This window comes from Pelophylax lessonae, assembly GCF_965119305.1.
Source record: "Pelophylax lessonae genome assembly, chromosome: 8".
NCBI classification, from domain to species: Eukaryota; Metazoa; Chordata; class Amphibia; order Anura; family Ranidae; genus Pelophylax; species Pelophylax lessonae.
This window is the reverse complement of record NC_138775.1, coordinates 163,006,338-163,028,579: the sequence shown is the minus strand read 5'-3', so window position 1 is coordinate 163,028,579 and position 22,242 is coordinate 163,006,338. Positions and strand designations below refer to the sequence as shown.

General features: G+C 41.5%; 1 protein-coding gene across 1 annotated transcript in view; it reads left to right on the top strand.

Annotated features, from left to right (window-relative positions):
• LOC309561928 (uncharacterized protein) overlaps window positions 1-22,242 on the top strand; it is a gene marked incomplete at its 5' end in the record, with an annotated part of 144,672 nt that overhangs the window by 55,409 nt on the left and 67,021 nt on the right. The window contains 6 exon segments of the mRNA XM_082266008.1: window positions 3,481-3,741; window positions 8,318-8,578; window positions 10,920-11,180; window positions 15,214-15,474; window positions 18,757-19,017; window positions 19,156-19,416. Coding sequence (XP_082122134.1) covers window positions 3,481-3,741; window positions 8,318-8,578; window positions 10,920-11,180; window positions 15,214-15,474; window positions 18,757-19,017; window positions 19,156-19,416 — 1,566 coding nt within the window.

Sequence of the window (22,242 nt, the reverse complement as noted above, 5' to 3'; positions counted from 1 at the left end):
TGGTAAATCTAAAGCAAAATTGTACAAGAAGATTGTATAATGTATAGCCAGCCTCATTTGAATGATGATATCCCTTCATTTAGGCTATAACTTTTTGTGACCAACCATAGGAAAGAGTCAGTCCACGTAAAGAATGATATTTTATATTCATGGAGCCTAGTGGGCTGAGTTCTCCAACAATGCCACAACTACCATAATTCCCAACTCTATTCCTATACCTGGGTTTTATATGTGTTGCAGGTCCTCCTGTTGCATTCTGTATATTATAAAAAATGAATGCAAAATGCAACAGAGAGTGGTATCCCCAATGCAAGGGTCAAAGAAGGTGTCCTAAGTAATTTGTTCACGCTATATATATGTTGTAAACATCTGTAATAAATGTATAAATTATAATTTGTACACTGGTACCACTTTAACTTACACTGCCTCATTAGACGTAGGTCAGTCAATGCATCGAGTATTATCCTGAATTCATTATACATTTTATAGTAAAGAGGGTTATCCTTAAGCTAAGACTTCAAATAATCTTAAATATTAGTTATTAAACATGTTTACAGTGCATTTATAAATAAAAATTCACTTTTAGTGTACAAATTTTATTTATTTTTTTAATTTTAGGTGGAATAGAGAGGGATAAACCCCTGTCAGGTTTGTTTTGTTTTGCTGTGTGTGTCCTACTGGAGTCATTTTCCTTTATTTTATATATTGGCAAGACAGCAGAAATTGAGAAAAAACCTTGCCAAAGTTGGGGGAACCCCCCTATTTGGCAGTCATTACTATTACAGATGTCCCCTATCAGAAGATTTCCCTTCATTTCCTGTTCTGGTGACAACTGTAAAATTGTGAATTACTCAGCACTTTCTGTGCTGGTGACAGTGCTCATCAGTACAAATAGAGAGGGTGAATCTCCCCAGGGAGGACACAGGCATCAATAAAAACCAATGATATCTGTATATTAGAAGCACTGGTTCCCCATATGAGAGTTCTGTTTAGGGCAATCTTAGCACATCTACAAAATACCTTATCAGCATATTTCTCACAGTCTGAATATGCTCACCTATTAGCAGTATTAATGTGATTCTAAATTCTTGTTTTTTGCTTAAAAATAACAAACATGTCATACTTACCTCCTCTGCGCAGTGGTTTTGCACACAGCAGCCTGGTTCCTCCACTTCTCTGGTCCCTTTCTGGCTCTCCTGGCCCTCCCTCCAGACGAGTGCCCCACAGCAAGCAGTTTGCTATGGGGGCACCCAAGCCGCACCGCAGCTCTCTGTGTCCATTCAGACACCCCTCTCTCTCTCCTCATTGGCTCACTGAATTTGTTTGACAACAGCGCGAGCCAATGATGTTCCACTTCTGTCTCAGCCAATGAGGAGGAGAGTCCCAGGCAGCCGAGTCTCTCCTGCAACATTGCTGGATAGAGATGGGCTCAGTTAAGTATTAAGGGGAGATGAGGGGGGGGGGGGCTACTGCACCCAGAAGGTTTGTTATTTTAATGCATAGAATGCATTAAGATACAAAAACTCCTGCCTTTACAATCAATTTAAGCCCTCTTGGAGTCTATCAGAACTTTTAAATTGTACTGGCCAGTTTACAGATATTACTAAAGAATACATTTACTTGGACTTTCATTAGTCTAAACCAATTTTTCTCAACCTTTTTACCTTGACAAAAAGTATTCGATTCTGGGGAACTCCTGAGGTTGTTTTCAGATCTACAGCTTACAAAACATTGGAGTGATCAGTGAGCTGTGGATTAATGAACAATTATTTCTGGAAATAGCATTAAATAAAAGAGTACAGGGGTTTAGCGGGGCAGAGTACAGGGGTTTAGCAGGGCAGGGTACAGGGGTTTAGCAGGGCAGGTTACAGGGGTTTAGCAGGGCAGGTTACAGGGGTTTAGCAGGGCAGGGGGCAGCAGGGCAGAGTACTGGGGGAAAGTAGGGCAGAGTACAGAGGGCCAGCTGGGTGAAGTACAGGGGACATCAGGGCAGAATACAAGGGGCCATAAAGGGATTAAAATGGGCATCATCAAGCTATAGTACATGCGTCATTAGGGCAGAGCACAGTGGTCAGCAGGACAGTGTACAGGGAGCAAGCATGGAAGAGTACAGGGGTTTAGGAGCGCAAGGTACGGGGGTCAGATGATCACATGCAAGGGTCAGCAGGACAAAGTACAGGGAGACAGCAGGGCAGTGTACAGGGGGTCAGCAGGGTGGTGTACAGATGTTTAGCAGGGCAGCAGGGGCGTAACTACAGGGGTTGCAGGGGTGCAATTGCAACCGGGCCCCATGCTCCAGGGGGCCTGCGCGGCTCCCCTGTACACCTGGATAGGAGGGGCAGTGGGGGCAGCATGTAGAGAAATCACTGTCCTCCTTTTTCCTCCTGTAGCTGCAGGAGGAAAATGGAGGAGATTGGTTCTTCTGTATGCTGCCCCCACCACTCCTCCCATCCAGTTCACTTGTGTTCTGCTGTCTTTGCAGGACTTGTGAAAGGGTCCCGCTGCGGGACCATAATACAGGGGCCCCGCAACGAGAGTAAAGGGTCCAAAGAGCAGTGGGAAGAGCCCCAGGCTTGAAGGGAAGGGCCCCGGCCAGGGGTCCGGGGGGCCCTTCATGGTTTTTTGCACCGGGGCCCTGAAGGTTCTAGTTACGCCTCTGCAGGGCAGGGTACAGGGTCAGCAGGACAGAGTACAGTGGTAATCAGTGCAGAGAACAGAAGTCATCAGAGGTGAGGGGTCAGTAGTCTATAGTGCAGAAGCAGTTTCCTCCACATGCAGAACAGTGCAGGGAAATTGGTGTGACAGATTACTATCTGTTCAGGCACGCTGATCCCCACTGGCTTTTCTCACTCATTCATCCTATGTGATGTCACAAGAGCCTGGGATGGATGGAGGGTCAGCAAGGATCAGAAACAGACACTTGTTGACATGTTGCTTCCGTGTGTACCTTTTTGGAGCATTTGAGATACACCTACAGAATCACCTACAAATAGACACATGTTTTCTGTGTATGCGCTTCTCTCACCTGGCACTGCTGTCTTCAGTGACATCATAGGAGCTGGCACTATGGGAGGTAGTATCCTTGGTGCACCCTGGCAGAACTCACTGTCAGTGTGCACTGAAAACACCAAATTGGACGAATTTATATCTGCCACAATAGTGAATTGCAGAGGAACCCCTGGGGACTTCTCATGGAACCCTAGGACTCTGCACAACTCCAATTGAAAAACCCTGGTCTAGAGTTCCCCTCATATCATCAATAAACACTGACAGGGGTTTTTACACTCCCGCTCTTTATCCAAACCTTATAAAATGGTTTTAGATTCACTTTAAACTAGCAGCCAGTACCTTTATAGACGTGCATTGACGTGCATGTAGTATTGGGGTGTGAGAAGAAAGGTAAGACTGCATTATATTTCACATTGGCTATTAGTGATGTAAAATAAGTCCAATAAATCTAATTGCAGACTTTTATTACAGTGCCCTGTGTACCCACTGAGCTACAAGCACAGGTTGAATGTGAGTCTAACATTGTAACTCTGTCCTGGACCTCATCTATGGGAGCTGAAAACTACACTGCAAAGTTAATTGGAGCTAATAGAGAGGAGTATCACTGTAGTACAGTCAATTCGTCATGCAGTTTTACACAGCTCTCTTGTGGCCTAGTGTATGAAGCTACAGTGGTTGCAGTGGGAAAGATGTGCAGCAGTGACATTAGTCCTGTCACCACCTTTCACACAGGTATGTGAATGTATATACATACAGTACATTTAATGACATTTGGATATTAAAGTGATACACATGTTTATTGTTTCAATTTTGTTAACTGAAAAGGCTTTCTTACATTTTATATTCTAAAGCCACTTTGTTCATCAATATTCTAGCAACGCATACTTTAATGGGTATTATGCCTCACATAAAGTCTATTAATGTGATTATAAATATATTATCACTTGTAGAGAAGGGCTATTGTTATATCAATATGTTATACAGTAGAAGTAGGGTTCTCCTATGCAATATAAGTTGCAAATGTGTACTCTCTCTTCCTCATAACTTAAAAATCCCCATCACTGTTGCAATCTGTTACTGTAACAGTAGTGTATTGATCACACAGTTTCTAGTAGCTACGTTCATCGAAAATATTTCGTTTTTTCTGAAATGTACTGGGATTCCTTTGTCGTGCAGGAAATTTGTATTTCTAAATATAAATATAAATATAAAAAAAAAAAAAAAATATATATATATATATATATATATATATATATTCAACTCCAGAAGAGTTGAAGCTGTTAAAGGTGTAAAGGGTGAGCCAACTCAATCTTGAACCCTACAGACTAAGACTGGGATGCCAATAAAGTTCATGTGCGTGTAAAGGCAGGTGTCCCAATACTTTTGACATATAAATAAATAAAATTACCACCATCATCATATGTCCCTGCACTGTGTTGTCCTATCTCATGTTAGCATCTCTCTTCTAGCCTATGTTTCTACAATAGAGACAGCTTAATTGTTGCAAATGATGTAGATTATTTAACCAGTGTTTATGACAGTCTGATACCTATCTAAGGCTGCGATTTTAATTGGCGGCAGAATCACTGTGATTCTGACCAGGATTCCAAATTGCGGCAGAACACACAATGTGCTTTTGGTTGCCAATAATTCTTTATTTGCACTCCAAACTTGGTGCAATCATTGCATGCCAGATTCACAGGGCAATTGCAGCAAAACACGCAGTTAGAAATCGCACAAAGTTTGTTACCCAAAAAGGAACAGGAGCTTCTATAGTGCACATAGGGCAGCCCATTGAAGTGAATGCAGTAGGACCTGATTGTCTTATGCTGCTGCCCCCACTTCCCAGAAACCTTTGATACAGCTTATTTTAGGAGGTTAATATAAAGACAAACTGAGGTAGTAATAAAAATGCATTTTGGGACTTTTTTTTTAAGGATTATTAAGCTTATTTATGCTTTATTTATAGATGTCTATAGTTGTGTTTATCTCTTGAATACTGTAGTCCATGTTCTGTTTCAAGCACTGCCTTATACATTGGCATACCTCCATTAGAACTTGGTCTGTGCAGTCGGTATGATGACTTGTTGAATTAGTGCTTTTCCACAGACAGCTTATCTAAGACATGGCGGTTTAGTCCAATGTAGTATAGTGATTACTCCCGTAGAAGCTGCTGGAAATTTGCCCAGGTTCTTCCCCAGTGGGTTTCCCCACAGCCAGGCACACACTCAGCCTCACTTTACTTCAATAACCAGGATGTTGTTTTTATTTTTGGAGAACTTGGATAGGATTGAATGAATTGAGTGTGATAGAACTTGAGGACCATTACCTCCTTTCTGTTAAGCTGAAGCATAAGTCCTTGCGTCAATCAAATTATAGACTTGGTTTTGTTGTGGAAACAGTTAAATGTAAACTACTTTCTTTAGAGCCACAAGAGCAGAGTCCCTTCACACAGGATCAAATAGACTAGGTTCTTCAGGACACAAGCCAATGTCCCCTTTAGACAAACCCACAGCTGAATCTTTAGCACAAGAGGGGCGGCAGTAGCCCAAAAGTCTCTAAGATCTTTTACAAAGTCTGTACTCACAAAATGTCCAGGGACAGCTGGTTGCCTCCTTCCAAATTTCAAGTGACACATTTCTCTAGCCATACTAGATCTTCAGCAGGCAGCCCCTCAGTCAGCTTTCTGTAGCTTCAGCATCCAGGCCCTCAGGTCACCCACCTGAGGCCTCACAAACAGCAAGTACATGGCAGCATTGCTGCCCTCCAGGCTGGACTGATTCTCTGGAGGAAAAGACTCAGAAGCTCAGTGGCTCAAAGTATCTATGCAGGCCCTGCTCCATGGGATTGGCCAGGGCTGCATAAGTAGTCATACTGCCATCTGCATAGCTCCACACCTATGTTCCAGAGAATTCTACAGCTCTCTGGAAAGCAGAGGGAGCTATCAGACTAGCAGCAACTGAGAACACTGAACTGACCTAATTAATGAGAGACAGCTGCATGGGTTACAGTGAGCACAACTAAATTTACCTAATACAATTATTACAGCCACAGTGGTTACATCGAGGCAAGCTAAATTTACCAAAACACGCCCAGCTCCACTGAACACAGTGAGCCAGCACTAATTCTAACAAATCCTGGAACCCATCTAGGAGGGTGCTACAGTATTTTTACTTGTAGAATGCAATACATGGAATTTCAACAGTCATAACGAAGTATAAATAGACAATGATCTTCTACACCCTGTCCGCTATGAAGGCTGGGAAATAACTGAGGAACATGAAGAAGGGAGGGCTCTAGCTGAGTACTAAACTAACTAATACAAACAAGCAGGTAAATTACGTTATATCATTTTTCAAGCATGACAACAAGATCCAGTTACTGGATATTGACACTAGGGGGGGTTATTTACTAAAACTGCATGGTGCAAAATCTGGCAAGCTCTGCATAGAAACTAATCAGCGTCCAGATTTTATTGTCAAAGCTTAATTAAACGAGCTGAAGTTAGAAGCTGATTGGCTATCATGCACAGCTGCACTGATTCTAAGTGCACCAGTTTTAGTAAATCTCCCCCTAGATTTCACCACAGTGACAATAGACAGTACATAACCAAGTCCAATATAAGGCGACGAATACACAGTAAGTGTTCCAGAACAATCCATCCCAACTAATCTTCCCTTTCTGCTACATTTCCCCATCCTTGTTTTGTGATTTTTTTTTTAACAAGTAGAAAAGGTTTATTGAAAATAATTGGTCAAATACAAATAGAGCAGCAAGGTGTCTATATAGTAAACAAACGGTAGACATGAGTACAGTCCACCATATATACAGAGTCACTGATACGAGAACCACATCTAAAAAGAGTGTGAAAGCACTTCAGTCAAGATAAGAAGGATCATTTATTCAATATCACATCAAATAATCGTTGATAAACAAATATGTAGAGTATTCAGTCTGAGTAGAGGACTATGAAGTGATATTCTCAAACCACGGAAAGGCTAAAGATAAAAAAAAAAGGAGGGTATAGGAGATGACATGCAGGGTACAAGGGAGGAGAAGTATGGGGGGAAAAGAAGAAGAAAAGTAACTGCAGAAAAGGATTAACACAACATCCGTTAACAAAGAGCCATTTAAATATAGTTCTACTGCTTTGGTTAAGTGGGGTGACTAGAACCCGAGGAGTTTTCCCGATGGACTATATATTTGGGAGCAGTTTCTACTTCCATAGGTCAACTTGTACATAGGTAACGGTGACTTCCAGTTTAAGATAATTTCTTTTCAAGCATAGAAAGTAGCAAAGAAAATCAACATAACGACCTAAGTCCACCCTTTCTAAGATACCTAGCAGGTGAACCTTAGGGTCCAATTCAAGGGTTCAGTCACATAGCTTTTATAAGTTCAGCTACCACTGCCGTTCAAAAAGATTTGATGGAGGGGCACATCCACACCATATGTAGGAAGGGTCCTACAGAGGAATGGCAACATTTATAGGAAGGATCAGTCAAATGGGAAATAGCAGCCTTTGCAGGGTGAAATAGGCTCTATGGATTTACTTTACCTGCAAAAACTTGTCTCTAAGCAGAGATCATATTTGTGACATAATGGCTGGTGCAGGTCTCCCATTCTTCTGCTTCCAAATCTGACAAGTCATTCCATTTCTAGTTAGTGAAATTCGAGTTAGTGGTATAAGCCAAAGGTATAAAGTGAATAGCGGATTCCCCAACAATTTTAAGGTAAAAAGTCGCTCAATAGGGTCTGACTCAAGAGTGAGGGAGGCAGGGAACTGTGCTTGGACCTCATGTCTCAGCTTTAAATGCCTAAAAATATACTATTAGAAGGGTTATACTTCGCCTTGAGGTCAGAGAACCCCATCAATCTTCCATTTAACAGGACTACTACTCCACAAACTGCCCATAACTGTGGATTTGGGATATTGTGCAAGTGGGGGAGGTTGGGATTACTCCACAAATGTGGTGAGAAGAAAAAATATTCAGACCTTTACAGATACAGTAGTAACAGCCTAAAGAGCTGCTAGATGCTTGAAAGCTTGTGATACTGTATATAAGATATTTTACTTACTTTTATTTTACTTACCTTTATGTTATGCAGCTATTTTACTGATTTATCTGATGCCACAATCTACTTGCATGATACTAACCAATACAATCTAATCAACTGACACTCATAGGAGGGAAAACATCTTTATTTTCACTTTAGAGATGTTAAAAAATGTTTTTGTAACATTTCATGTTCTGACCCAAAAATGCATATACTGCATGATGGATTTGACTATTGATTTTTTTTTCAGTGCCCTGTGTTGCAACATACTTAGAATCACAGTACCAGTGTGGTTCAGAAGATGCCATCATTTCCTGGGGCACAGTATCTGGGGGAATAAGATATACAGCTATTGCCACCACACAAGATGGAGAGAGCAGTAACTGCAGTACTACAAACACCACGTGTACAGTGAGTTCCTTGCAGTGTGGACAGATCTATACTGTAACTGTGGAATCCTTTGGTGTTATCTGCAACAGCAGAGCTGTCTCACCAAAAGTGATACAGACAGGTAAGTATTTTCTAGCATTTTTGTAATATAGCCACTCTCAGATTTCTTCAGTATAGCTGTGCTAGTAGTTGTAAAGTAATGTAACAGTGTGCTAAGTAAGTTGGTCCTTGTAAATGTTAACAAAACATATATAAAGGTATTACTTAGCAGTATTTTTGACTTGATAAATAATCCATAACTAAAACATTGGAGGAACATTGCTAATGTCTTTATTTGCCTATATTGAAAACAATGGGACTTATGCCCCATACACACGTGCAGATTATCTGCAGACTTTTGTCTGCAGACTTACCAAAACCATATAATATGAGGTCAAACCTAAACACTTTCAATTTGTATGCAATCCGGCAGGCCCTTGTACTACATAGAAAAGGTAAGTCTGCAGACAAAAGTCTGCAGATAATCTGCACGTGTGTATGGGGCATTATAATTATTTTTGTCCAAGGTGATCTCTTTTTTTAGATAAACTGAAATCATAGATACCAATCAAATATCATACGCCAATTAAATTGCTCAAAATGGGAGATCTGATTACCTTCTCATACTTTCCATATTCCCCTTTCCCCATGAACCCACCATGTTGCACATAGGATATGTTCCAGAACATGGACACAAAATTATTTTTTTAACAAAACCTTTATATATAATCTCAATCACCCTCCTACCTGACATTGAAGTGCAGATTCCTTTAAATGTATGATGCAACCTGTAAATTGTAGACACTATGATAAGGGTAATGTGTCTTTTTATATGCAAAGCCTTTTTTTCTGTAAAAAAGTGTGAGCAATGTGCTCTGCTAAAAGTTAAAATGCCCATACTAGACACTTACTTTTTAGCTTACCAGGGCCATGGAGCTGTGGAGATGCCTACAAAAATGATTTGATGTGACAGTGAATATTTTCCAATGTCCATATGCACATGAGTGCCCGTATCCTGGTTTACCCACCCTTCACTCCTACTGCAGTTATAAGGTGGTGATGGGGACATGTTTCAAGAACTTTGTGCCTATCCCTTGCCCAATACAATTTAATATCTAATATTTATTAAATTAGATTAAATGTACAGTGACTATTAGATTACTAAAATAGATCTAAATCACAAATTTATGTTAGGTGTATGCTTGCTAAATCATGTGTAAGTATTGCACAAGGACTGCGATTCAAACTGTGAATAACTGCAGCTGGCTGGTCTGATCGCTGAACTGTTACTCCTGACCTCTGAACAGGTGTGTTACCTAATCCTGATCCACAAACTCAATCATTAAGTAACACACAGAATTCTGGGGTCAGGATTAGGTAATGAAAAAGTTAAGGAGTCAGGATTAAGAAATGCTCAAAGTTCAGGGGTCTGGATTAGGTCTTAATCCTAACCCTTGAACTCTGTTTGTTAGTTAGCCCTGATTCCTGAGTTCTGTGCATTACTTATTCCTGACCCCTTAACTTTTTTTGATACTTAATCCTGACCCCTGAACTCTATCCATTACTTACTTCTGACCACTGGACTCTATGTGTTACCTAATCCTGACTCCTGACCTCTATCCATTACTTACTCCTGAACCTAAACTCTGTGTGTTACTTACTCTTGACCCCTGATCTCTGTGCATTCCTTAACCCTGGCCCCTGAACTTTGTGTGTTATTTACTCCTGACCCCCTAACATTTTGTTTTACTTAATTCTGGCCCCTTAACTTTGTATGTTACTTCATCCTGACCCCTTAACTCTGTATGTTACTTAACCCTCACCCCTGAACTTTGTGTGCTTCTTACTCCTGAACCCTGAACTTTGTGTTACTTACTCCTGACCCCTGAACTTAGTCTGTTACTTAATCTTGACCCTTGAACTATGTGCATTACTTAACACTAACCCCTGAACTCTGTGCCCTACTTGACCCTAACCCCTGAACTCTGTGAGATACTTCTGACCCCCGAACTTTGTGCGTTACTTAACCCTGACCCCTGAAATCTGCGTGTTACTTTCTCCTGACCCCTGAACTTTGTGTGTTAGTTAATAATCCTGATCCCAGAACTCTGTATGTTACTTATTTCTGACCTCTGAACTCTGTATGATACTTAATCATGGCCCCTGAACTCTGTGTCACTGCATTCTGACCCCTTACATTTGTATGTTACCTAATCCTAACACCTGAACTAATAAAAACATGATTTTGTGGGTGTGGCTACTACAAAAAAGGGTGTGATTTTGTAGGGGTTGTCAGTAGGTGGTCCCCACGTGTAATTTTGAAAATCTGGTAACCTTACTATATAGATACATGTTATTGTTTTATGTTGATCAATAGTCTGTACTATTAAAACCAGTAAAAGTATTTTTTTGTCATCTTCTAGAGCCCTGTGTCCCTCAAAACCCGTTTGCATACATTGACTGCCAAATGAACAATGCAATCTTTAATTGGAGCAGTGCTCTTGGATCTGAAAATTATACAGCACTGGTGATCACAACGGAGGGAGAGGTGCACAAATGTCACACTACATCTACCTCCTGTGCCATCACTAATCTCCCCTGTGGCCATACTTACAATGTCACCATTACAGCTTTTAATGATCAATGTCAAGGACCAAGTAGCAATGATATACAGTTCATGACAGGTATGTTATGGTTTTAATTTTCATTACAGTGACATTGCAAAGTACTGTGGATACATAACATACAACCAATTTTTATCATTTCTGTTGAATTCACATTTGATGCAATAAAATTCTGACATCTTTCTAATTCCTGAATCCTCTGTTGGAATCTGCCACACTACTTCCCTGTTCATGTTCAATTCTTCTGCCATCATACACACACTCAATCTTCAATCTGAGTGTACGAGGGTTCACACTCTGTTCCCGTTTGCATCCGTTCTTTGCATTTTTGGCTGCCCACTTCTTGCGTAATCGTTGATATCTTCCTGCCCCTCTCCACGCCTATGCTGTTTAAAGACACTTGATTTCTTCATGGAATGTTCACTATAAGCCTGTTGTAACACAAAGCTAAAATTTTGCTTGCAATTTTGCTAATTTTCATGCAAAATTTGTTAACCCGCTGCTCCAGATTCCTGTCACTAATTTTCCGCAAACAGCGCAACGCACACACATGGTATTTCTTCTACTATTCCATAAAGACCGAGTCAACTGGTCTGCGACCTAGATGAGTGCAAGTTAGTACATGTCAGAACACTCTCCAGTGTGAATGGCTGTGTGAGTCACTACCATAATACTACACTGCGGGCATTCCGGGCCCTAAATTGTCACACCTCGTATACTAAAGTGATTATAAAGGAAACATTTAAAAAAAAAAAAAAAAAAAACATCTGTATATTCACCTGCTCTGTGCAATGAAATTTCACAGAGCAGCCCCAAACCTCCCCTTCTTGGGTCCCTCGCTGGCGCTCCTGGCCCCTCCTCTACTCTTCCCATGTGGCAATTGTGTGTGCTCGCTCCCAAGCCTGAGTCCATTGACACAGACAATGGGACTCGGCCCCGCCCCATGCTCCCTTGTCTTTGGCTTTGATGACAGCTGTGGGAGCCAATAGCTCCTGATGACCCAGCAAAGCCAGTGACACACGGAAGTGAGGGGAGAGAAAAGTCCACGTTTCCTGCCACATGAGAGCCTAATCATTAAATGCTGAATAAGCGCTGATGTAGTGAGAAAGCATAGACTTTTCTCATGCCCCAAAATGTCTCGCTGCGGTTTTATGTTGCTTTTATGACCCAATAAAGATGGACTTTCTTGGAGTGCAGCTGTCTGAACTTCTCTTATATACATTTGGGTATTAATATACTGGGTTTAAAACAGGTGTATTCCCTCACAGCATTAGATTCAAAAACTGGAGGTCATATTTAAAGGGTAATGAGATGACTAAATGATTTCGGAGGCTGGTTTGAGTGCTTTTTTACCCCCACTTGACAGCCCCCACGCAATGAGCATCTATGTAACCACATGAATGCAGCACCTAGGTCCCATTGGACTATACCATTCTTCTTTGTTCTATATACCTATTGCATAAATCTCTTGAAGAAGCAGATATCAAATCTCATTAAGAACACATTCACCTATTATGTTTATATAGAAAGTGGGCTTTGGAGTTAACAACATTTAATTTATATAGTGTTTATAATTTGGTATGTAGGAATACCAATATGGGAGACATTCCCACAATCTGTCAATTCACAGCATGTAAATTGTGAAAAATGTTTTTTTATGTTTAAATTTTTTTTATCAGCAATAATGTACAAGTATATAATTTATAAAGGGGAGCAAGGAGATTATTGTGCAAATTTAGCTAACATCCCTAAATTGTAATATGTACAAAGACAGAATCCCCCAATTAGTATGGGACTTTAGAGGCTCAAATAATAATTATATCATAAAATATAAATGTATTATAGTATCATTGAAAAAGACAAAATATCCAAAAAGGTAGAGTTAGCACAGGGTCATACAATACAATAATCTGTATGCTTCACATAAACTGTACATGCAAAGAAAAATGTCCAACACATTTCAGAGTCATAATAGTTCCTTCTTCGGGGAGAACTCTGCAAGTAATGTAGGATGAACTATGGTACAAAATCAAACATCTTGGAGCATTAAAAAAATTACATATCCAAAAATAGAGAATAACCAAAATATGCACAGGCATTAATAATGTACTCACAAAGTACATCTCATATATGGGGTAGGACACCAATTTTATAAAAAAAATCAGTTGAGAACCAAGCCATTGATTGCTTCCCTCAAGTAGACCCCCCTCCAAAGAACAGGGAGGGAAAGAGGGAAGGTAAAGTAAATCCCAAAAGGGAGACAAAAAATATAATATATATATATACAGTATCTCACAAAAGTAAGTACATCCCTCTCAGTTTTGAAGATATTTTATTATACCTTTTCATGTGACAACACTAAAGAAATTACTTTGCTACAATGTAAAGTAGTGAGTGCACAGCTTGTATAACAGTGTAAATTTGCTATCCCCTCAAAATAACTCAACACACAGCCATTATTGTCTAAGCCACTGTCAACAAAAGTGAGTACACCCCTAAGTGGACATGTCCAAATTGTGCCCAACTCGCCATTTTCCCTCCCCAATGTCATGTGACTCGTTAGTGTTAGAAGCTTTCAGGTGTGAATGGGGAGCAGGTGTGTTAAATTTGGTGTTATCGCTCTCACTCTCTCATACTGGTCACTGGAAGTTCAACATGGCACCTCATGACAAAGAACTCTCTGAGGATCTGAAAAAAGAATCGTTGCTCTACATAAAGATGGCCTAGGCTATAAGAAGATTGCCAAGACCCTGAAACTGAGCTGCAGCACGGTGGCCAAGACCATACAGCGGTTTAACAGGACAGGTTCCACTCGGAACAGACCTCGCAAAGATGTTCAGTGCATGTGCTCAGCGTCATATCCAGAAGTTGTCTTTGGGAAATAGACGTATGAGTGCTGCCAGCATTGCTGCAGGGGTTGAAGGGGTGCGGGGTCAGCCTTTCAGTGCTCAGACCATACGCTTCACATTGCATCAAATTGGTCTGCATGGCTGTCGTCCCAGAAGGAAGCCTCTTCTGAAGATGATGCACAAGAAGTCCTGCAAACAGTTTGCTGAAGACAAGCAGACTAAGGACATGTATTACTGGAACGATGTCCTGTGGTCTGATAAGACCAAAATAAACGTATTTGGTTCAGATGGTGTCAAGCATGTGTGGCGGCAACCAGGTAAGGAGTACAAAGACAAGTGTGTCTTGCTTACAGTTAAGCATGGTGGTGGGAGTGTCATGGTCTGGGGCTGCATGAGTGCTGACGGCACTGGGGAGCTACAGTTCATTGAGGGAACCATGAATACCAACATGTACTGTGACATACTCAAGCAGAGCATGATCCCCTCCCTTCAGAGACTGGGCTGCAGGGCAGTATTCCAACATGATAGCAACCCCAAACACACCTCCAAGACGACCACCAAATGGAAAGTGGAGAAGTGCAAGGTCCCTAACATCCACCAGCTCCGTGATGTCATCATGGAGGCGTGGAAAAGGACTCCAGTGGCAACCTTTGAAGCTCTGGTGAACTCCATTCCCAAGAGGGTTAAGGCAGTGCTGGAAAATAATGGTGGCGTCACAAAATGTTGACACTGGGCCCAATTTGAACATTTCCACTTAGGGGTGTACTCACTTTTGTTGCCAGTGGTTTTGACATTATTGACTGTGTGTTGAGTTATTTTGAGGGGACGGCAAATTTACACTGTTATACAAGCTGTACGCTCACTACTTTACATTGTAGCAAAGTGTCATTTCTTCAGTGTTGTCACATGAAAAAATATAATAAAATATTTACAAAAATGTGAGGGGTGTACTCACTTTTGTGAGATACTGTATATGTATGTACATTGTCTGACCTTCAACATTGTGTTTAATGCTTTTTAAAGGTTTTAGAATGAGCTAAAAATTATGTTAATCATAATTTTGCCACCTATTGGCTTGTTTGCTATTTATAAAGGATATGTTCTAACAGGTACTGACATCCATCAGATAGCAGTGTATGGTGGGATTTGAAGTTAGAAAGCTGTAAAGTTGTAGCTTGTCCAAGCTTTGGCCTTAAACACTGGAATTGCTAACACATTGACAAGACACTTGTGTTTCTCTATAGCTCCCTGTGTTCCAGAACAAGTTCATGCTGAAATAGACTGTGTGACAAACTCTTTGGAGATCTCCTGGAATCAGATGTCAGGAGTAGAAACATTTATTTCCTATCTTATACCTTCTGATGTTGGAAACTGGACTTGCAATTCCATACTGGCAAACTGTTCCTTCCCTAACCTGCCATGTGGACATGAATTTAGTGTAACTGTGGCAGCGGCTAACAGTCAGTGTCGTGGTCCTTTAAGTAATGCTGTAAAGATTTTGACTGGTATGTAGCAGAAAAATCTATTTTATGAGTTCATTATTATTAATATTGTTAATGTGGAACCCTGGTCAAAAGGTTTTAATCCAATTTTAGACAAAGTGTAGACCGAACAGAAGCTGGTATTGCTAGTATAGGGAAACTATACTGAATAATTACTAAAGTAATCCTGTTTTTCCATGCTTTTTCCCTTTTCTTGTTTTCCATGCCTTACATTGTTAAATTTTATGTTAGTATTCAAATCAGTGATTTAAAAAAAGCACAGGCTTATTTGTTGTTGTTTGTTGTAACACTTTTACCAGTTTTCCAATTAAGACTCGGTTCACACTGGGGCGGCACGACTCTGTACTACTTCGGGGGCGACTTGTGCATTACCATGCACCACGACTTCGGAGCGACTTGCACGGACTTCACATAATGGAAGTCTATGCAAGTCGCTCCGAGGTTGCCCCAAAGCAGTACAGGACCCTTTTTCTAAGTCGGAGCGACTTGTGTTGCTCCTATTAGAACGGGTCCTGTAGCAGTCAATGGACTGCGAGGGAGCGCGACTTGTCAGGTTGACAAGTCGTCTGACAAGTCGCACTGGTGTGAATGGAGTCTAATACGCACTTTATTATATAGGTACATTATAGAAGAAATATTGACGTACAAAGATTTGTGTATTTAGCAAGGCTCTGCTAGTTAAAATCCTCTTAGGTGTTTTGAAGTAATAAGTCTGTGTTGTTATAATATCAATGTTTTAATAAGAAAGTCAAGTGTATTAACTTCTTGCCATCCATGTAAGACACGTGTGCGGTGGAGAAGAGGGTGGGCTATAACCTGTTGGTGCCAACAGTATGCATATATGCGGCCGCTCTGCGGGTAGGCCTTAACGCAGAGCGGCCACATTCATGCAGCCCTATGTAAACAACTTACCGTGCTGAGAACACGTTCCCTGCACGCTCCTGAGAGGCTAGCCAGCAGCGATCGGTAAGCTCCAGATCAATATTTGCAATCAGGAGCTTTCTGATCATATGACTGCTGTAAAAGCCAATCACAGCAGTCACATAACCCAAAGGGGCTAATGCCCACGTGCTGTATATTTGTGTCAATGGACGGCAGTGCTATCTGTGCTTCTGAGAGCACTGACTGCATGCTCCCAGCACAGTAACCGAGATGCTGAAGACATCTCTCCACCTGTACTAATGCTCAGGAATCGGTGGGTGCCTATCATGTTATTACTCTGACAGCCAATTACATTGTTCAGGACCACCTTTAGGGGGGATGGTCCATACACATGTAGGGGGCCCAGGCATCCTGAGGGGCCCAGCCGCCTGGGCCCTAACAATGGCCGGAGCCCCCAAGGCTGCTTTGGCTGCTGTGTGGGGCAAAGTGCTCCTACTACTTCCCAGCTCCAGCTCGGCCAATTCAGCAGGGAAGGAAGGGGTGGGAGGAGGCATTGAGGAGAATCTGGGCACCATGATCTGCAGGCTGTAGCAATGGAAAAAAAAAAACTTTCTTAATCCAAGCGCACTGTTTCTTCACATGTGGGTGCCAATGTAGTAATATCCTGTGCCAGACAAGTACATGACAGTCCCGGCCTCTTCTATGTCATCTCCTGGGCAGACTGGGACTGTCATGTACAGTCAGAGGCGTAACTAGAACCTTCAGGGCCCCAATGCAAGAAACCATGAAGGGCCCCCCGGACCCCTAGCCGGGGCCCTTCCCTTCAAGCCTGCGTCCCTTCCCACTGATCCTGAGGCGTTCCGGGGCCCTTTATTACGGTCCTGCTGCGGGACCCTTTCACAAGTTCTGCAGTAGGCCCCCTTCCTGCCATCTTGCAAGTTTGACTTTTGCAATCCTGGAAGTTCATCCACTGGTGTCAGTAGTTTTTATTTTTTGGTATTTGAATTGTATTATTTTTTATCATTTTATTTTTTTTTTACAATGTCACTGACTATGACTCTGTCCATTCAGAAAAGGAAGGAGCTGGTAAAGTACATATTTACCAATCCCTTCCTGGTTCTCTATTGTGACACATCCCCTGCAGCAACCGGCAGGAGAGGGAAGGAAGCAGAGGGGGGGGGGGGCGCAGCACAGTAGAAGTGGGGGGACCAGGGGAGCACACAGGTGCCCAGAGACAGCAGAACACAAGTGAACTGGATAGGAGGAGTGGCGGGGGCAGCATACAGAGGAACCAATCTCCTCCATTTTCCTCCTGCAGCTACAGGAGGAAAAAGGAGGACAATGAATTCTCTACATGCTGCATCCGCCACCCCTCCTATCCAGGTGTACAGGGGAGCCCCACAGGCCCCCGGGAGCATGGGGCCCGGTTGCGATTGCAACCCCTGTAGTTACGCCCCTGTGTACAGTACTTGTCTGGCACAGTATATTACTACACCGACACCCAAATGAAATGACCTGTGGGCGGGCCCTGGAGAATGTTGGTGGTCAGGCCTGGGGGGCCCAGGCCTCAAGATGTGTAAGGAGCCCCAAAATTTCTGAGGGCTGCCCTCACAGTGGTCATGTGAGTGCCCGATCATTCCTGCTCCCTGGGCATACAAGCCCTATTAAAGTGATGCCAGGGCTGGACAGGATAGAAGAATATTAATACTGCAGGTGCCAACTGGTGGAAGTTTGGAGAGGTTTTTTCTCACTTCTTGCCATGTCTACAGGACAGAAAGTGAAGGGAAATATCTCCAGTGGGGTGCACAGACAGAAATTAAAACCTGATAGAAGTTTTAACTCTTTCCCATCTTCTCAAAAATCTTGGTTGGAGTTCTCCCTTTAATATAAACGCTTTGAAAACATGGCAGATATCTTAATTGTAATGTTTTTTTCTTACATTGAAAGATCCCACTCGTATTTTGGCAGCCATTTATTATTGATCTCTTACCTGTAATGCTCAAGTTTCCAGCTTCCCACTCTAAATAATCCACTGTTGCAATATCTGAGGGTATATTTGCCAACACAACTAGATTTAACTACAATCTGATAAATTGCAGAGAGCATTGACAGCAATGGGGTTGATTTACTAAAGACAAATAGACTGTGCACTTTGAAAGTGCAGTTTAAGCTTAGGCAAAGCATTTAAGCTTCACTTTGTAAAGAATACCCAATCACATGCAAGAAAATGAAAAAAAAACATTTTTGCTTGCAAGTGATTGGATGATGGAAGTCAGCAGAGCTTCACTTCATTTACTAAGCTCTGGAGCAAATGCCCTTGCAAAAGTCAATTTGCTTTAAGTAAATCAACCCCACAGTTTGATTCAGTAAATAGTTACTAGTTTCTCTTTGTGTGATTTACAGCCCCCTGTATTCCAACAAACATTAACACAGCCGTGGACTGTGTGAGTGGCTCAGCACTGGTCAAATGGAGCAAGTCCCTTGGAGCTTTGAATTATACATCTACTCTGATTGGACCACAAGAAGAGAAATATAATTGTAGTAGTCAAGAAACATCATGTTGGGTTCCAGACATAGCATGTGGGGAGAAATACACTGTGGCAATGCAGGCACAGAATGAAGTCTGCAGCAGCATGGTACATAGCATCACCGATCTTCAAGCATGTAAGATTTACTTCCTGTACTGATAATGGTTTTCATATGATCCTGTCATTTATTCAATACTTTTTATTTATTTATTTTATATTTATTTTGTTTGACAGTAAAACAGATTATATTTACTTTCTTCTTTTTTAAATGTAGGTTCCTGTGTACCACAAAACATATCCATATTTAATCCTTGTACCTCTGATGCAGTTTGGCTGCATTGGACAGAGCCCCTTGGTGCGGTGCTTTACAAGTCCTTTGTCACATCCTCACTTGGAGAGATATATAAATGTGAAACAACAAACAACACATGTGACATTAGTGGACTTCAGTGTGGTGAAACATATAGTGCAACTGTCACAGTCTTCAATATTCAACAAGCTAATGTGAGCTTAGGTGTGAAGACATTTCTAACAGGTATTGTTTTCTTTATTAAGAATTTATAGATCATTGTACATCCACAGCCCTAAAAGTTAGAAGACTGCATGGAAAATTGATATCAATAACTGCAGTATAACCCTTGTATACCAACACAGTAATACAATACAATATACACTATATTACCAAAAGTAATGAGACGCCTGCTTTACATGCACATGAACTTTAATGGCATCCTAGTCTTAGTCTGTAGGGTTCAATATTGAGTTGGCCCACTGCAGCTATAACAGCTTCAACTCTTTTGGGAAGGCTGTCCACAAGGTTTAGGAGTGTGTTTATGGGAATGTTTGACCATTCTTCCAGAAGCGCATTTGTGAGGTCAGGCACTTATGTTGGCCGAGAAGGCCACAATATATCAGTATCCAAAATATCAGCTCCAATCCCAGAAGCCGACTCTTCAGTAGAAACGCGTTGGGGGGAGCCAGCCGTGCTGCTACAGGTCCCAGATCGCACTGCAGGCGACTGCGACTTCTTCTGAGCATTTTGCTGTACACCTCAAAGGATGCTTGTAAGTGTTTTTACCATTTTTATTCAATAAACTGTGGGTAACGCACTATCAGTCCCTTCCTCTTCTTTATTGGGGTCTTCCTGCTGGCAAATCTACTTGTGGAAGCCTCCAGACCCATAAAAAGATACCGGGAAGCTCCGTCCATCCATCCCTCTGGATATATTATCAAGTGTGGCCGTTTGACTGGATTCCTTGGTACCACAGTACATGCTCCATTCTCTCTCTATTGTGGTAAGAGTCCATTCACATCACTGGGTGTCACTTTAAGTTTGCAGTTTTTGCACCAAGTCACGCTTTACTGGATTATTGTTTTGGTAAGAGGCTAATTCACCTATCACCAATCAAGTTGGTCCGTTTTGCATGCATCATCTTGGGAACACCCCTCTTCAGATGGAATAGACACCTCATTGTTTTTTGGATTTTTTCACATATGGACAATGTTTGTTGTTTTATTGTTTAGTAATAGCGCACTTTTGTAATTTTCAGTTACATTTTCTTCACACAATATAAGAGAGAGAAGCAGTTTTATCTTGGAATAAACATTAGACTGTATTATCTGAGAGATACAAATATTTTTGAGTGGTGGGGCATCAGAATAGTCTGAAAGCTTTGAGGTGCAATACAAGTTTTACACTGTACTAAGCATTAGAAATGTGGCAGCTGAGATCCAGCTGCATAAACATTGCGTGCCAACTTTATAGATCCAAACAAATATGAATAAGGATTCATTCAGATGGGCGATTAGTCTGCATTCGGATCTGTGTACCTGCTACTACCCGCATGTCAAATCCGTATAGCCTCTGCGTTTGCATCCACTTTTATGGGCTGCCTGCACCCACCTTCTTTGAGGGGGGGGGGGGGTCAGGTGGCAATCAAAATTATAGTCTGTGCCATCAGCAGCAGAGGCTTTTTAGTCATTGGTAATCGAAGTGGAAAAAAAATTGGTGTTAAGCACCAAAACAACCTGCGCTAAGGATAATGAAATAATAAATTGTATTGAATTACTAGTGTATGTGAGCAATATTAAATGTGTCGAATAAGAAATTCCAACAGTGAGCTGCAGCGTGAAACGTAAAAACGTGAAAGATAACTTGTGTTATCTTTTATGTTTTGCTTTCACTGGGTGAAGAAGTGAAGGTGACTTCTATCTCTACTATCAAGCTTTAGGACACCCACCAGCTGCCTTGAGATTGAGATATTTCTTGCTGGGCCCTTTTGCACTAGAGACTATATCTATATGCACCATTTTCACTTTTTGCACAGACTGTTACTTGTATGGTTTAAATTTAAAGTTTAATTGTCATTAAGTTTACAGGAATTTATTTAAGTCAGCACTAATTATTGCACTTAATTATTGCACATAATTTCAATTTATTACTCCAGTTTATTATGATGTGATTTTGTTGAGAGCCGTACCCCCCCCCCCACAAGTTATTGGCAATCGAAGATTGGCTTATTGGTATATTTAATTTATTTATTTATTTTATGACTTTGAGCCTATCCACACTGCCAGGGGGCAAACAGATTCACCCTTTGTAACAAAGCCTCCAGCTGTTTGAAGGCTTCTCAGACAGCACACTGGCCTCCTACAGCCAGGCCTGGCTCATGTGGTGTGAAAAAAACTCTTAAAACTGGCACTAAAGTAGTTGCCTTCACCCATGCTCCTACTTTCAGTGATCAGAAGATCAGAGGCATCTAAGTCATCAGAGGGGATCTTGCCACCATCAAAAAGTATAGCAAATACTTTGCAGACCCCTTGGGAAGGCTTCCTTTGTGAAGTTTTCACTTTGGAGTGTTACGTTTATTGCAGCCAATATTTACCTCCCTAATGTCAACCAGATACCAGAATTTGCTTTGCGGTATTTGCAAGTCTTATCTTGTTTCACAGAGGGGAAACTCATATTGGGTGGAGACTTCAATATTCCTCTTGAATCCCACCTGGATTCTACTTCTTCCCTTCTACTTTTTCGCTTATAACTAAACCCAACAAAGATCCCTTTTCCCGGCTTTATGCAGACCGCTGGGCATTTTCTACTCCATGGTCGCGATCGCCTGCTGTGGTTGCCACGGGTGACAGCACATAACACAGTTCTCACTGAAAAGAAGGTTTTTAGCACAAGTGTCCATCCCAGCCGTGGTTGGGGCAACTGGCACCTAACTGAAATTTTTGACACTTTTGGGGGGACCAGTGACATTACTACAGTAATCAGTGCTAAACATATGCACTGTTACTGTACTAATGACACTGTCAGGGAAGGGGTTAACACCAGGGGCGATGAAATAGTTACATGTGTCCC